Here is a 15,808-nt window from a genome sequence, read left to right on the forward strand (position 1 = left end):
CACATCTCTGCTGCCGGCAGCTTCTGTCTAGAGAAGTGGCAAATGTACAGTAAAAGGGGCATGGGCTTTGGGGCAGGCCAACCTAGATGTACCTCAGCTTTGCCACTCCTCGCTGAGTGACCCTGGGTGAGGGTCTTAGCCATTCCAAGCTAAGTCTCTAAACGAGGGATGCTGATAAGGGTCCCCACCTTGCTGCATGGTCAGGATGATTAGCAATAGATGGGTAATGGCTGGTTTAGTGCCTGACATACACTGGCTTAGAAGGCATGGAAGCTGCTAGATGGTGATGAAGGTTGAGACGATGATGGTGATATGTGGGTCCTAAGTCTGCTTTCTGTCTTCCTTGTTAGGCTAGGAATTTCCCCAACAGCTGGTGTTATTGCTTTCTCCTTTCTCCTCCTTCCTTCTATATCTTCTCCCTGCAGCTTCACCTCCAACCTGTAGGGGTATGGTGCGGCCAGGGCGCCCCAGACAACACACACCCCAAAGCCACAGACCACCCTGTTGGGCTGTGCTCCCTTGAAGGGGAGGAGGTAGGGATGTTATCTCCCTGGGGGATCAGTCCTTCCACTCCCAGCCTCACCCCCCAGCCTCATTCCTACCTCACGTTGTCATGTTTCTGGATGTAAATCTTATGGAACATCATATCCTCCTGCTTGGCATTGATGTCTGCTTTCATCTCCATGGCAACATGACGGGGCAGGACAGACAGTAGGAGCCGCTCCTGGGGAGGGAAGCACATGCTTTTGTCATAGCTCCTTCCACCTGCCTGGGTCCCCACCTGCAAAGTCCTAGAAAACCTCTCAGGTCACCTGAAATCCACGGAGCTAACACCTGTGTGGGGGTGGGGTCATGCCCCCAGGGCTACTTGAATCCTGTCTCCCTGGGTGACCTCCTGGTTTTTCTGTGCACATACTTGGGGAAGAGCCCTCCTGGTAAACCTGTAGTACTGAGCCCCCTGGCATCCTGGAGGTCACCTGAGACTCCATGTGACCTCGTGCAAATTACTGAACCTCTCTGAGCCTCAGGTTCCTCATCTATAAATAGGGATGAGGTCGTTGAGAGCATTAAATGAGATTCATTCAATTAGTCATCAAATATTTACTGAGCACCTATCATGCTGGGCGCCAGGAGTTGTAACTGTGAGTGAGACAGGCAAGGTTCCTCCTTCACAAAGCTCCCAGTCTCATGGGGGTTTGGGGTACTCTGCGGCACCGAGCAGGGGTACCTGACCCGGGCTGGGGAGAATGGGGTGGCCAGAGAAGGCTTCGTGGGGACCAGAAGGAGAAGGTTGGAAGTGCTCCATTTCTACACAGGGGAGAGTAACCCAGAAGAGAGGGGAAATCACGCTGACTGACAAACTGAGAGAAGAGGTGGGAGAGAAACAGGGAGAGGGGCCAGGGCCACACAATGGAGGGGAGGGTCATGTGGGGCCCCGATAGGGTCTGGACTTGGCCTCCCTTCTGCGTCCTCCTCCCAGGCCCTCAGCTGTGGAGCTGAGCACGACGCAGCAGCATCCTCGGGGGTATCTCATTGCATGCTCCCAGCACGCCCTGCATTGAAATCTGTGCTCTGCTCCAAACACAGAGAACCACGGGAAGCTTCCCAAGCTGCTGGTGGTGTTTTCTTGCCTTTGCACACAATCTCCTCAACTAGACTCACCATCCTCACATATGGCTGGTAGCCCTCCTTCAGGCTTCCCCCCTTCCTGGCTCTGGCAGCAGCACCCCTCACCACCCAGGGCCTTCCTGCAGAATCCCTGATCACTCGGGGTTTTGGTGATTTGTTAACAGGGTCTCCCTGTAGCAATGAGATACCCCGAGGATGGGGCTGTGTTGTGCTCAGCTCCACAGCTGATGGCCTGCGTGCGGCCGGGAAAACACTGTTAATCTAGCAAGGGTGCTCTCTGTGGGTTAGCTTGGTCTCCCTGAGCATCAGTGGACATGGCCACTGAAGGCTACCTCCTATTTACTGAACTCTCAGTAAATGGTTACTGGTGACAAAAACAAAATAAAGAGCAATTCTGTGGAAATCCAAGACAGCTGGGAGAAAGTGTGCTACATATGGTTTATATCCATGAAAGATCTTCCTACAACTATAACCACTTCTGGGGCTGAGGGTCAGGAAGGTGGGGGGAGGGGTGTTGGGGAACAGTTCTGAGTCCCATTATCAGGTGGCACCGAGGAGTGTTCCCAAGGACCCAAGGGCGGGGGAAGGCCCGAGAGCCACAAGGCTCTGGCTGGGTGAGGAGTACCCGCCCCCAGTAAGTACGCCTCTCCTCCCTGGTATCTTGGCTCAGAACATGGTAAAGCAAATAGATTTTCTCTCACAAATCCCTGTGGATTTGCTGGAATGTCCAGCCTGTCCAGGGCTAGTGCAAGTAAACGGTGATGAGCTATAAAATGTTCTTTTTACTGGAGAAGGGACAAGGTCCAGGAGTGAGAAGGGACACTTCCTAACACAAAAAGGGACGGATCTCTGGCAAGAGATGCCAGAGCCTGGAACTGGGATGAGAGAGGGGGCCATTGAGGCGCGTAGGGGCCTCCAGTAGGTTGCAGAAGTGCAGCAAGCGTGTCAGACAAAGACAGTGGGAGGACTCAGGGACACTGCTGAGCATGGGTCTCATTCAAGAGCTGGACCAGGAGTTCAGACAGGGCCAAAAGAATGCCTGGGGCAAGCCAGGCCGCTGACTGGACAGCATGAGCTGGGGACCTGGCAGGACACAACGGCCACAGCGGCAGGGCTGGACAGGAAGCAGGGATAGGCAGCGACTCGCGGGGGCGGGGAGGAATGGTGCCAGAGCATCACCCCCTTACTCAGCCATCCAGATACGGCCAGCCCGTGCCACTAACTGCTCAGGATGCATCCAGATGGAGTCAGAGACCCTCTCACACTGTGGTCAAAGGGCACTTGGGACGTCCACAGCACACGCTCTGTGCCAGCGAGGAGGGTGCAGGGGACTACCGCTGTCTAGGCCTTTGTCTCCCTTATCCCCAAGCTCGAAGGCAGCAGGACTCCATTCAGCTTGCTGGGTAGGCACAAACATAAGAAGAGAGGAGAACCTGCTTTGGAGTAACCTCATCTCTAACAACTACAACTGGTACAAGTCTAGTGGGGGCCCCCGTCACCCTGCTGACCTGCCCACACGCTCCCCTGGGGTCACATGGTCCCATCTCTGGAGCTCCTGCCTGAGAGCTTTTCAGCTCCATTGTGGCCCAGGGTCCCCAGACCTCATCTGGTTCACACGCAGGAGATGACACAATGGTCCTGAACCCCAAACAGGATGCCACACAGCCAGGAGGGGAACGCTGACCAGCCCTCAGTCCTTGCCCTGCCCTTACCCAAGAGAGCACACAGGGGCAGGACACTCTGCCCCAGTGCTCACTCGGAGAAGTCCTGCAAGTCTCTGGCCCACGTGAGTGGCTTACTTCCCTCCCAAAAGTTCTCTGAGGATAAGGTTTAGGGTGAGACAACCATCATCCTTTCTCTGAACAAACCAAAGCCCAGAACTCAGCACAGAGGATGTACCTGGCGAGGGTGTCCCAGGGGTTGACAGCTCTCCCTTCTCTCCTCTCTCATGGGGGAGTACCTGAACCCCAGGTGGGAATGCTGATGCAGACGCTCCTTCACCTCATCAGCACTGGGGAGAGGTGGAGGGTGCTTTTCTGTGCCCAGGGCCTGGGCTGCCTGGCTTCTTTGCAGTCCACAGGGGAACACTGAGGAGGCAGTGGGCAAGGGCTGGGGTAGAGCTCTTTCTCCAAAGTCTCCCTAGAGCATGCCCACAGAGCCGGAAATGCTAGGCTCCCTCCAGGGAAAACATTCCCCTCTGGCTGGGTCCCTGCCTGGAAGACAGGGCAGGGCAGCTACAAGGAGCTGAGCTGGGGGCGGGGGGGTGGGCAGCTGGGCTAAGGGGGGTCCTGGGCCTGTGCTCCCTGTAGCCACGAAAGGACAAGAGGGCCCTACTCACCTGTTGCTGGTTCTCCCGTTGTGAGTGGAGCCGTGCCTGGATGCACTCCCGGGTTTCCTGGAAGGCCTGTCTCTGAGAGACCTCAGCCGGGTAGTGGGTGCAGACACCCACGATGTTGGTGCAGGAGAAAATGAGGACATTGGAGACAAGCTGCAGAGGGAGAGATGAAGACACCAAGCTCAGGCCTGGAGCTCCAACCAGTCACTGGAGCCCCAACCCTGACCCTCCGGCCCCCAAGCATAGGGCCCCCAGCCTCCACATTAGCAAAAACCACCTAGCTGTGAGCAAACCAATGCCAAGGACACCCACCCATGGCTGACCACAGGGAGTAGCCAAGCATAATAGGTCAGGCTCTCTGACTTCCTCAAAGGCCAAAACTTGGCTGGCCTGTGACAGGTTATGGCCCTAAGGAACCGAGTCTCTGAATAATCATACTGAACGTGTCCATAGCCCCAGCGCTGAAAAGGTTGGGGTTACTGGTGATGCTGTGATGGAGCTGTGTATTGTGGGAGGTGGCAGGGGCATCGCAAGAAAGGTTCCATAAGCATTGTGAGATTTCTTTTTTTGAAAGTGCGATAAAGTCCAGGGCAGGACAAAGGGCTACCCTTTGGCAGAGAATCCTTAGCTTGTTATTATTTTTATATTAGCTTATTATTCCCCAGGGATCAACTGCGATGAAGCACGCACTTGCTGGCTACCCATGAGATACCCAGCACTGTGCTAAATCCCCTGGGAAATGAGAGACGGATAAGGACCCCAGCCAGTAGGGATCAGTGTCAATGGCTGGTCTCATCTCCTCTTCCTCGGCTTCCATTCCTTCTCTGCACCAGCACCACAGCCCTCTGACAACTCCACCATACCAGCTGGAGAGCATCCACCATCACCCTCTGCTCCTCACTAATGCCCTTCTCCGTGCTGACTGAGATATGTGTGTGGAAAAATACTACTGCCCCTCAGGTCACAGAGACAAGGTTGGAATTCTTTGGAAAGGAATATTTACTGAAAAGTGAAGAGAAAGCAAAACACAACACTACACACCCCACGAAAGCAAGTTTCACAGCACATTTCAGATCCTGGCAATGGTGCTGCTGAGACAAATTTTTTCTTGGTAGGTACAGCTCCTGGGCCATCTAGGTAAACTAATCCTGGTCCTGCCCTGGCCTTAGGCCACACAGGACAGAAGCCATGCAAAGATGCTCAGGCTTCTAGGACTCCATCCCTCCCTTGAAAAACTTAATTCTTAGTCTCAACTACAGAAGGGGTAACCCTAATTGGCCCTCGAACCTTCCGTTATAGTTCCAGAAGCCCTCTGGGACTTCAGGTGCCTGGCAGTGACCTGGCAGACAGCCCTCCATACTCTTCTTCCAGGGTCCTCTTTGTCCACTGGATCCTAGAATTCCTGTCCTTGACTCAGGTCTGCATTCCACCTGAAGGCTTTCCCCACCCCAGCTCTGAGGTACTCTGACCTCTACCCGGGGTCCTCAGCCAGCTTAGGCCTGGAGGCCATGTGGGCTCATGCGGGATGTGGTGCCATGTTTCCCTGGAGACATCCTTTATCGTGACTGTCCCAATCCATGAACAGAAAGAGACTCTCTTTCCTGTCCCAAAGTCCTGCTCTCTCCTTGGCTACACAATAAATTCTGGTTTCCTGGCTGAAGGACATTATAAGCTCCCCTCAACCACCTCCTGGATATCTTCCAGATGCTTCCTGGATGTGCCTTCAGGGAAAGGGCAAACTCAGATTACCAGCTCCACCAACTCTTATGTTGACTCACAACTCCCCCAAACCCCATCCCAAACCCATCCATCTCAGAATCCTACCATTGTCATTTCATGTAAAAACATGGCAGAGAAAAACACAACCTACTTATCACAAGGAAAGAAAACCCCTGCTCTACAGAAGCTTACAATCCAGGTGAAGAGATAAGTGGTCAAGACTGACAAAGAACCAGTGATAGGAAACAGAAACTGCCTCACACTAAGCAAGAAGGAGACGAGGGGAGCATGGGGGGCAGGAGGGCAGAGGAGGGCACACTGGGCCTGGGGTTGGAGGCATAATTGGTGAGTCTGGCAGGCATGGGAAAGCACATCCCTGGAAAGAGTATCCACTAAACTCATGTTTGTGAGGTACTCAGGGTTCTTGAATAAATAATCCAGGCTTTCTGATCCTGAAGAGAAGTCCATAGAGAGAAGATAGAGCTGGAAAGGCAGACCAGAGCCAGACTGAAGGGGCATCTGAATGTCAGGCTGAGAGGCCTAGCACAATCCTTACAAAATAGGAGCATGAAGGACTAATGAAGGAAACAACAGCAGCATGAGCACATAGCTTCAAGAAGATAACCAGGGGCGCCTGGGTGGCTCGGTCGGTTGAGTGTGTGACTCTTGGCTTTGGCTCAGGTCATGATCTCACAGTTCATGGGCTGAAGTGCAGGGCCTGCTCGTATTCTCTCTCTCCCTCTTTCTCTCTCTGCTCCTCCCACACACATGCTCTCTCTCTCTCAAACTTAAAAAAAAAAAAAAAAGATGACAACTCATCAAGGGTAAAAGTAATGCAGGGAGTGGGAGACGGGTCAGGAGGCTGCCACAGAAGCCCAAAGATTTATATGAGGCTGGGGGCCAGGCAAAGCAGAGCTGACTCAGAAGGAGGAGCCCCTAAGACCAGGGGATAAGGTTCAGGAAGAAATAGACTGTGGCCTACAGTAGTAACCAATGCAAGTGACTCTGAAGGAAAACCCTGAAGACATACCTCTAGGAAGTCACTGGGACCACTGAGAAAGAGATAAGGAAAAAGAATGAAATGAGGAGATGAAGGCTGAAGGCACAATCTTCAGGGAATGCTGGAGCATGTTCTTCCCTAACTAGAACATTCTCCAGCATGCTCCTTTTTGAAAGGAAAGGAAGGTACCAGACGACTAAAAATAGGAGAAAGGAAAAACTGGGAAGGAGAAGATGAGGAGCCGCCCTCAGACAGGAAATTGTATCATAATAATGCCACATGGCCAAGTGCGGTTTATCCCAGGAATGGAAGGCTGGTTCAACTTTGAAAAATCAGTGTAGGGTCACCTGGGTAGCTCAATTGGTTGAGCACCCGACTTCGGCTCAGGTCATGATCTCCCAGTTCGTGAGTTCGGGCTTGCTAATGTCAGCTAAGAGGCTGCTGCAGATCCTCTATCCCCCTCCCTGCCCCTCCCCCGTTTGTGCTGTCTCTCAAAAATAAACATTAAAAAACAAAAGAAAAATCAATGTCATTCACCATATTAACAGACTAAATAGAAAAAAACATATAGTTATTTCCGTAGTTACTGAAAAACCATATGGAAAAAATTCAACATCAGTGAACGATTAAGAAAGAAAAACTCAGAGCACCTGGGTGGCTCACTCATTTAAGTGTCCAACTTTGGCTCAGGTCATGATCTCACAGTTCATGGGTTCAAGCCCCATGTCAGGCTCTGTGCTGACAACTCGGGAGTCTGGAGCTTGCTTCTGATTCTGTGTTTCCCTCTCTGCCCCCTCCCCACTCGTGCTCTCTTTCTCTCTCTCTCTCACACACACACATACTCTCTCTCAAAAATAAATAAACATTAAAAAAAGAAAAAAAAAGAAAAATTTGGATGCCTGGGTGACTCAGTCAGTTAAGCATTCAACTTCAGCCCAGGTCATGATCTCATGGTTCTTAAGTTTGAGCCCCATGTTGGGCTCTGTTCTAACAGCTCAGAGCCTGGAGCCTGCTTCAGATTCTGTCTGTCTGTCTCTCTCTGCAACCCCTCCACTCACACTCTGTCTCTCTCTCTCTCAAAAATAAATAATCATTTTTAAAAAAATTAGGAATGGAAGGGACAGTCCTCAATCTGATCAATGGCATATGCAAAAATGTATAGTTAACATCATACTTAATAGTGAAAGACTGAATGTTTCCTGCTAAGACCAGGAACAAAGCAAGATAGTGTCCTTTCATCACTCTTATTCAGCATTGTACTAGAGGTTCTAGACGATGCAATAAGACAGGAAAAAGACAGGAAAAAGGCATACAGATTGGAAAGGAAGAAATAAAACTGTCTATATTTGCAGATGACATGATTGTGTCATGAAAATCTCCCCCAAATTCTACCAGAATTAATAAGCAAGTTTAAAAATATAAAGATACAAGATCACAGGATACCAGATCAATATATAAAAAGCAACTGCAATACTTGACAAATATTTCCTCCATAATAAAGTCAGTCAATGACTCAGTCTATTAACACACATATACACAACTGGGATAAGGCAGAGACAAGACTTAACCCAGTTGTGATAATTTGCTAAACCCATGCATCGCTTATCTTACCCAGCCGCCTTTCATTTACAAAAGAAAAAATTAATTTAAAAAAAAAGCAACTGCATTTCTATATGCAAGCAATAAACAATCAGACATGGAATCTTTTAAAGTACCATTTAAATATCACCAAATCTATGAAATATTTATGGATTAACCTAACAAAAAGATGCAAACCTGTTCACTGAAAACTATAAAACATTGATGAAAGAAATCAAAAAGACCTGAATAAATGGAGAGATATACCATGTTTCACATGTTGGAAAATTCAATGTTATTCAGATGTCAATTCTCCCCAAAATGACGTATAGCTGCAACACATTCATAATCAACATCCAAGCAAGATTGTTTTTAGATATTAACAAATTAACAAGCTGAGTTGATAATTTATATGGAAAAGCAAAGCAACTAGAATGGCCAAAATAATTTTGAGAAAGATGTTCTAGTTGGAAGACTCCCACTACTCAATAGCAAGACTTACTATAAAGCTGCAGTAATTAAGGTAGTGCAATGCTGGCATAAGGACAGAAATACAGTTCAGTGGAATAAAATTGGGAGTCTATAAATAAACCCTTACATTTATGGTTAGCTGATATTTGACAAGGTACCAAGACAGTTCAGTGGGGGAAAACTACTCCTTTCAGTAAATGATGCTAGGATAACTTGATATCCATATGTAAAATAATGAAGTTGGATCCCCTACCTCACACCATATACAAAATTAACTCAAAGTGGATCAGAGACCTCAATGTAAGAGTTATAGCTATAAAACTCAGAAGAAAACATAAGAGTAAATCCTCATGACCTGGGATTAGACAATGATTTCTTAGTCATGACACCAAAAGCACAGATGACAAAAATTTAAAAAAGATCAATTACACTGTCAAAATTAAAACTTTTTGCTCTTTAAAAGGCACCATCAAGAAACTAAAAAGACAACGCACCAAATGGAAGAAAATATCTGCAAATCGTATATCATACTTTTATGTTTTACAAATATATAAAAGCGACTAAATAAAGAAAGGACAATCTTTTCAACAAATGGTGCCAGAACAATTGGCTATCCATAGGCCTAACTCAAACCTCACAAAATACATAAAAATTTACTCAAAATGGTTCACAGGTTCAAATGCAAATCTGAAACTGTTAAACTTCTACAAGAAAACACAGGACTTAGGGTTAGGTGAAGATTTCTCAGATGCAACAGCAAAATCATGATCCGTAAAAGACATGAAATGATAAATTAAAAAATTAGATGTCATCCAAAAAACACTGGTCTTCAAAACACACTGTTAAGATAATGAAAAGACAAGTCACAGACTGGGAGAACTTATTTGTAAATCACATGTCTGATAAGAAGATTTGTACCCAGAATTCATAAAGAACTCTCAAAGTCAACAAGCAGAAAACGACCCACTTTTTAAAAGAGCAAAAGATCTGAATAGACAATTCACAAAATAAGATATAAAGATGGCAAATGAGCACACAGAAAGATGCTCAAAATCATTACCCATTAGGGAAACGCAAATTTTAAAAAAACAATGAGATACTACTAAGCACTATTAGAATGGCTAAAATTACATTTAAAAAGGAAAAGGAAAAGGAAAAAGAATTGCCACACTGGCACTGGTAAGAAAGCAGGGCAACTGCGTTCTCAGACCTTGCTATTAGAAATAAAAAGTGGTAGGGGTGCATGGGTGCCTCAGCTGGTTGAGCATCCAACTCCTGATTTCTGTTCAGGGTCATGGGCTCTGTGCAGAGCATGGAGCCTGCCTAAGATTCTCTCTCTCTCCCTCTTTCTCTCTCTGCCCCTCTCCCCCACTCGTACTCTCTATAAAATTAACAAGAGTTGGCATTTCTCATAAAGTTAAACACATACTTGCCATACGACCAACAACACCACTCCTAGGTATTTGCCCAAATGAAATGAAAAGTTTTGTTCACAAAGAGACCTGTGCAGGAATGTTTATGGAGTATTATTCATCTATAAAATGGAGCGATTTAGTGATAACACACAACGTCGATGAGTCTCAAATACATTATGCTGAGTGAAAGAAGCCACACTCAAAAGGTCAGTTACATGGCATTCTAGAAAAGGCAAAACTGTAGGGACTGAAAACAGACCAGTGGTTGCCAGGGGCTGGAGGGAGAGGATGACTAAAAGGGGCAGCAAGAGGAAATCCTTCTGGGGGATGGCACGGTTCCAGATCTTGATTGTGTTGGTGGTTACACATCTGTATGCCTTTGTCAAACTCACACAACTGTATACCAGAAGGGGTGAATTCTACTGCTTGTAAATTATACTTAAAAAATAACTGGAGTAAGATGCAGGAGGGACTAAAAAAAAAGAATGGGAAAGCCAGCCAAACAGAGAAAGAGCAGCCTTCCCTCTCTGAGGCGAGAAAGAGGGGCCAGAGTCTATTTCGGGACATGACCCCGAAGGTAATTATCAACTGGCCGCTGGAGCATCTCAGTACTAATCCTCCTGGTCTCTCCTGCTGTAATCTGACTCCTCCTGCAGCCAGAAGGCCAGTAGCCACAGACGGTGCAAATCCAGGTAAAATGATGCCCAGTAACCCAATAGGGGTCCAAATGGCTTTGCTCAGCTTAGTGTGTCTCAGTGTTTCTCTCTCTCATTCACTAAACACAAAACGGGGTGAGCAGTTACAGGGTGCTGGGGTGTGGGTCAGGGGTCTTGAGCAAAGTCATTGGGAAGGATGACTGTGGCAATTTCACCTGAGAGTGAAAAAGAGATCAATGTCTGTTACACACACATACACCACTCACCAAAAAAGCAGAAATCTGTTCCCCAGTTCTCACAGGTGCTAATGCTCCTGTGCAGACACTAATGTTATGAATGGAGAGGAGACATAGTAAAATCTAATGGAATTCTGCTTAAAGCCTTCTTCTAGGAAGGAGTTTGTAGCTTAAACCTGATCTCACACCTTGAGCACAAGGGTCCAAATGCTGACTGGCTCTCTTCTCCACTAAAAACAATTTTCAATTATTGAGCCCCTTGCAGACACAGTAAAAGTATAAACCCTGTCCTTATGTAAAAGAGTTGATTAGTAAATAGGAACAGGTATCATTCACAACAGCAGGGAAGCAAGACCTAACTAAGGGTTTGTTGGTTTCCCTTGCGTGGACCTCGAGGGATATATCTAACCACACAGAACATGTGCACACTCGAGTGTTTGTGTGTGTGCACCTACAGCAGGCAGAGTAACGAGGGGACCTGACAATACAGCAAACCTCAGCCCTGGGATTCGCCTTAGCATCTGCTTTTAAAACAAGCCCGGCAGATGGTTTGGGTCCAGGTGGTCTCAGGACCACACCAGGAGAAACCCTGGGGGAGGGGAATGTTTGGAATTCTAGTCTCTGCGTGGAAACCCAGGGGAGTTGCCTATGAATATTTACAATGCTGGCGGCAGTGGTGGCGGTATTTCTAAAACCCCAGCACTTTCAGAAATCCAATCTCTTTGCTGGCTGCAGGCTGCAGGCTGCAGGTTTGATTTGGCCCAGGGTGAAGTTACAGCGCTCCGTGGTTTGTGCAGCGCCTCCTCGCGGAGGCTGACAGAACTCCCCGCAGCAGACCTCCAGCGCTGCAAACACCACCGCCTCTCTGACTTTTCAGGAGGCTCCCTGGATCCGCTGCCATAGGCTTGCTACTCGCCAATCCTGGGGCAGGCGCAAGACAAAGAGGAATGGAGAATGAACAGAAGTGAAGGAAATGAGTTGGAGACGAACCCCTGGCAATTTGTTACTTTGCATGGCTTCTGTTCTGGACAAGTCAGCTTGCCTCTTGCACCACGGTTCTCAGGGTGTATCTGCTGTTGGCGGCAGTGGCAGAGGTAAGGATCAGAATACCCCAAGGAACCAGATTTGGTGATGGGGGGAATGAGATGTTCAGTTAAATGTGAAATTTCAAATAAAAAATAAAAAAAAAAATTAGTATAAGTATGTCCCATGCAGTATTTGGAACATACTTACACTAAAAAATTATTTATCTGAAATTCAAATGTAACCAGGTATCCATATTTACCTGGCAATCCGATGAGGGAGGCTTTTCAAACCTGCCCTCCCCCAGCTCTGACAACCCCCTCCCCCTTGGCAGGGTCTCAGCACCTACTCCACCCTACTCCTTCTTCCAGATCGTCCTCCACCCTCTGTGGTTCCTGCACAGACCACAGTGCTTTCTCTTCACATTGAAGTCTGAAATCTTCTCAATTAAGTGCGAGCCAAAGCTGGGATTTGATTTTCCAAATCCACCCATCTGGCCGCAAGGGGCCAGACCCACTCTGGGCCCCTGGGGGCCGAGGACCAGCTCTCCACTGCTCTAGGTATTAGGAAGGGAAGAAAGGTCCTCTTTTGGGACCCCAGCCCCAAGGATAGGCATAGCCCCTCCTGTTCTGGCCCTTTTTTCTATTTGCAACCACACAAAACTAGCAACCAAATGAGCCCAAAATCAAAGGAGCTGACAAGACTGACAAGAGCCCCTTCCGCCTGTCCCAGATTTCATTTGTTCTACACGGTGGTGCTGGGAAGCTCGGGGGACCTCGGTGGAATCCTATTATGATATAAAATACAATAAATCAAGGAAGGATCATCTTAAATTATATACTCTTGGAAGTCCTATCAGCACAGTTCCGTGTATACTGCACCATGTTCAATGAGGTGTTAAATGGCTTTTTAACAATATTACATATTTTTAACTTTTTAAAAAATCATAGTGACACCTCTTAGAAATTTGTTCCCTACAAAGACTGCTGTATGCTTTTTTGGTGAGCAAAGCCGCATTATCTCTGCTTGGGGGCTTTTGTGATGAGGTTTTCTTTTGTGGAGGTAGCTTGTCTATCTCAGTGGCTCTGAGCTAAAAGGACCAGACTCTCTGCTGTCTTCATTCCCATAGGGTCCTGCCCAGAAGGCAGCCCCCATCCCCTTCTCCATCCAGAGAGAGTCTAGTGGCTCAGGACTTATCATTTTCTCCTGCTCTGAAATGCACTATCTCAGAGAGCCCCATCTACCTTTACACTATGGCGCCTCCTGCTCAAAAGCCTGCCATGACTCCCTATTACTAGTAAGACAAAGCCTCAATCTCTGTGCTGGCATTAGGCCTCTACAAGCCTCACTACAAGGCACATCTCCCTTCTCATCTCCTACTTCAATCATACGGGCTACTGTCTCTGGGAAACACCAACCTATAATATGACTTTAAAAGTATAATGCTGGGGTGCCTGGGTGGCTCAGTCGGTTAAGCATCTGACTTCGGCTCAGGTCATGATCTCACAACTTGTGGGTTCAAGCCCCACATCAGGCTCTGTGCTGACAGCTCAGAGCCTGGAGCCTGCTTTAGATTCTGTGTCTCCCTCTCTCTCTCTGCCCCTCTCCTGCTTGTGCTCTCTCTCAAAAATAAGTAAACATTAAAAAGTTTTTAAAAGTATAATGTTTACTTAGTACAATATCACTGTTACTAAAAGCAGGGCATGAAATATTAACAAATCAATAATTAACATCTGCTTAACACATTTTCAAGAAAGACGAGATAGACCAAAATGTGAAGAAAGACCATTATCTAGGAATGACATTTACAACATTAAAACACTGTGTGCACGTACTATTTCACTGCATCTTCATCACATCCTTCCAGGATAAGCAAGCCAGGTGGTATCATCCCTCTTTTGCTAATGAGGACACCAAGGCTCTAGGCAGGAGTCCTGTCTGCACTACCCAGCACGGCAGCAGCCGAGCTAAACCACAGATTCTCATTCCAAGTGCAGAGCTCATCCTGTTCTACTGTACTAAGCTGTTATTTATCCCAACCTAATTTAGGTCCATTTTTGCTTTATTCTATTTAATAAAGAGACACTCGACTTTCTTTCACTCTCATCCTAGGTGCCCCAGGCCTTCCTCATAGATCCTGGTCACATAAAATGGTGCTGATTAGGGACCTGCTCCCGGCCACCGCCTCCAAAGCTCTTTCCAAGGAACCTCCTCTGTGGGTGAGAAAGGCCCACACTGTGCCTTGGGGAGGCCACGCCTGTTTCTAGCACAGTTTCCCTTAATTACTTTTTCATTGAGATATAATTTTTATACCATAAAATTCACCCTTTGAAAGTATATAATTCAGTAGTTTTTAGTGTATGTTCAAGGTTGTGCAACCTTCACCGCTAATTCCAGAGCATTTCAACATCTCAAAAAGAAATCCCACGCCCATTAATCACTGCTTATTTCCCATCTGCACCCCCACCCCCAAGCTCCTGTCAACTACTAATTTACTTTCTGTCTCGATGGATTTGCCTGTGCTGGACATTTCATATAAACAGAATCTCATAATAGCTAGTTATTGTCTAGCTATTTTCTTGTCTAGCTATTGTCACTCAGCATAATACTTTCAGGATCCATCTCTGTTGTGGCATGTATCAGTTCTTCAGTCTTTCATGGCCAAATAATATTCCGTAGTATGGCTGTGCTACATTTTACTTATCCATGAGTTACGGACATATGGGTTGTGTCGGTTGTGTCGCTATGAACGTTCATGTGCAAAGCTCTTGCACAGACGTATGTTTTCAGTTCTCTTGGGTATATACCTAGGAGTGGAATTGCTAGATGTTTTGGAATGAATGTTTGTGTCCCCTCGCCCCCAAATTCCTACGTTAAAATCTTCACCTCCAATGAGATGGCATTAGGAGGTGGGGCTTTGGGGAGGTGATCAGGTCACGAGGGTGGGATTAGTGAGTGGGATTCGTGTCCTTATAAAAGAGATCTTGGGGAGCTCTAACTCCCCTTCCACCATGTGAGGACACAGTGAGAAGACAGCCATCTACAAGGCAGAAGTGGGTTCTCACCAGACACTGAATCTGTTGGTGCCTTGAACTTGGACTTGATAGTGTCTAGAAATGTGAGAAATACATGTTTGTTGTCTAAGTCACCCAGCTTGTGGTATTTAGTTATCGCAGCCTGAATGGACTGAGATGCTGGGTCACATGGTAACGCTATGCTTAACATTTTGAGGAACTGTCCAACTGTTTTCCAAAGTGGCAGTACCATTTTCTACTCCAACCAGAAGTATGTGAGGGCTCTGATTCCTCACACCCTCCTCAGCACTTGTTTTTATCCATCTTTTTGATGATAGCCATCCTAGAGGGAGTAAGGGGGTATCTCATTGTGGCTTTGACTCCCTTAAATTTTAAAGCAAATGGTGACAATAACAAGGGAGATAGTTTATTCTATCTAACTTGAATAGCTGTACCTGTAGAGGGAAATGGCCACACTGTATACTTTATTTTTGTCATCTTGGTTACTTATTCCTAGGAAGACCCCAGACTCTGTATATACATTCAAAAGAAAAACAGCAGCTTTCACAGAATAGTACTCACTTGAATGGGATATCCTCTTAATTCACTCAACAAACACTGAGCACCCAGTGCAGAGCATCGTGCTGGGGGTCTGGGAAAGCTCAGCCCTGGCCACCTGGCCCCTGCACCCCAGGACTGCAAGTCTGGTGATAGAGTCAGGCATTTTCAACT

At 47.1% G+C, this 15,808-nt stretch overlaps 1 protein-coding gene across 2 annotated transcripts in view; it reads right to left on the bottom strand.

Moving 5' to 3' along the window:
* ADCY5 (adenylate cyclase 5) overlaps nucleotides 1–15,808 on the bottom strand; it is a 146,166-nt gene that overhangs the window by 54,875 nt on the left and 75,483 nt on the right. For both annotated transcript variants that reach the window (XM_042903838.1, XM_042903839.1), the window contains exons 2-3: nucleotides 3,968–4,117; nucleotides 603–724 (exon numbers count right to left, since the gene is read on the bottom strand). In XM_042903838.1, coding sequence (XP_042759772.1) covers nucleotides 603–724; nucleotides 3,968–4,117 — 272 coding nt within the window. The remainder of the gene's footprint in view (nucleotides 1–602; nucleotides 725–3,967; nucleotides 4,118–15,808) is intronic.

This window comes from Panthera leo, chromosome C2, assembly GCF_018350215.1.
Source record: "Panthera leo isolate Ple1 chromosome C2, P.leo_Ple1_pat1.1, whole genome shotgun sequence".
Lineage (NCBI taxonomy): Eukaryota > Metazoa > Chordata > Mammalia > Carnivora > Felidae > Panthera > Panthera leo.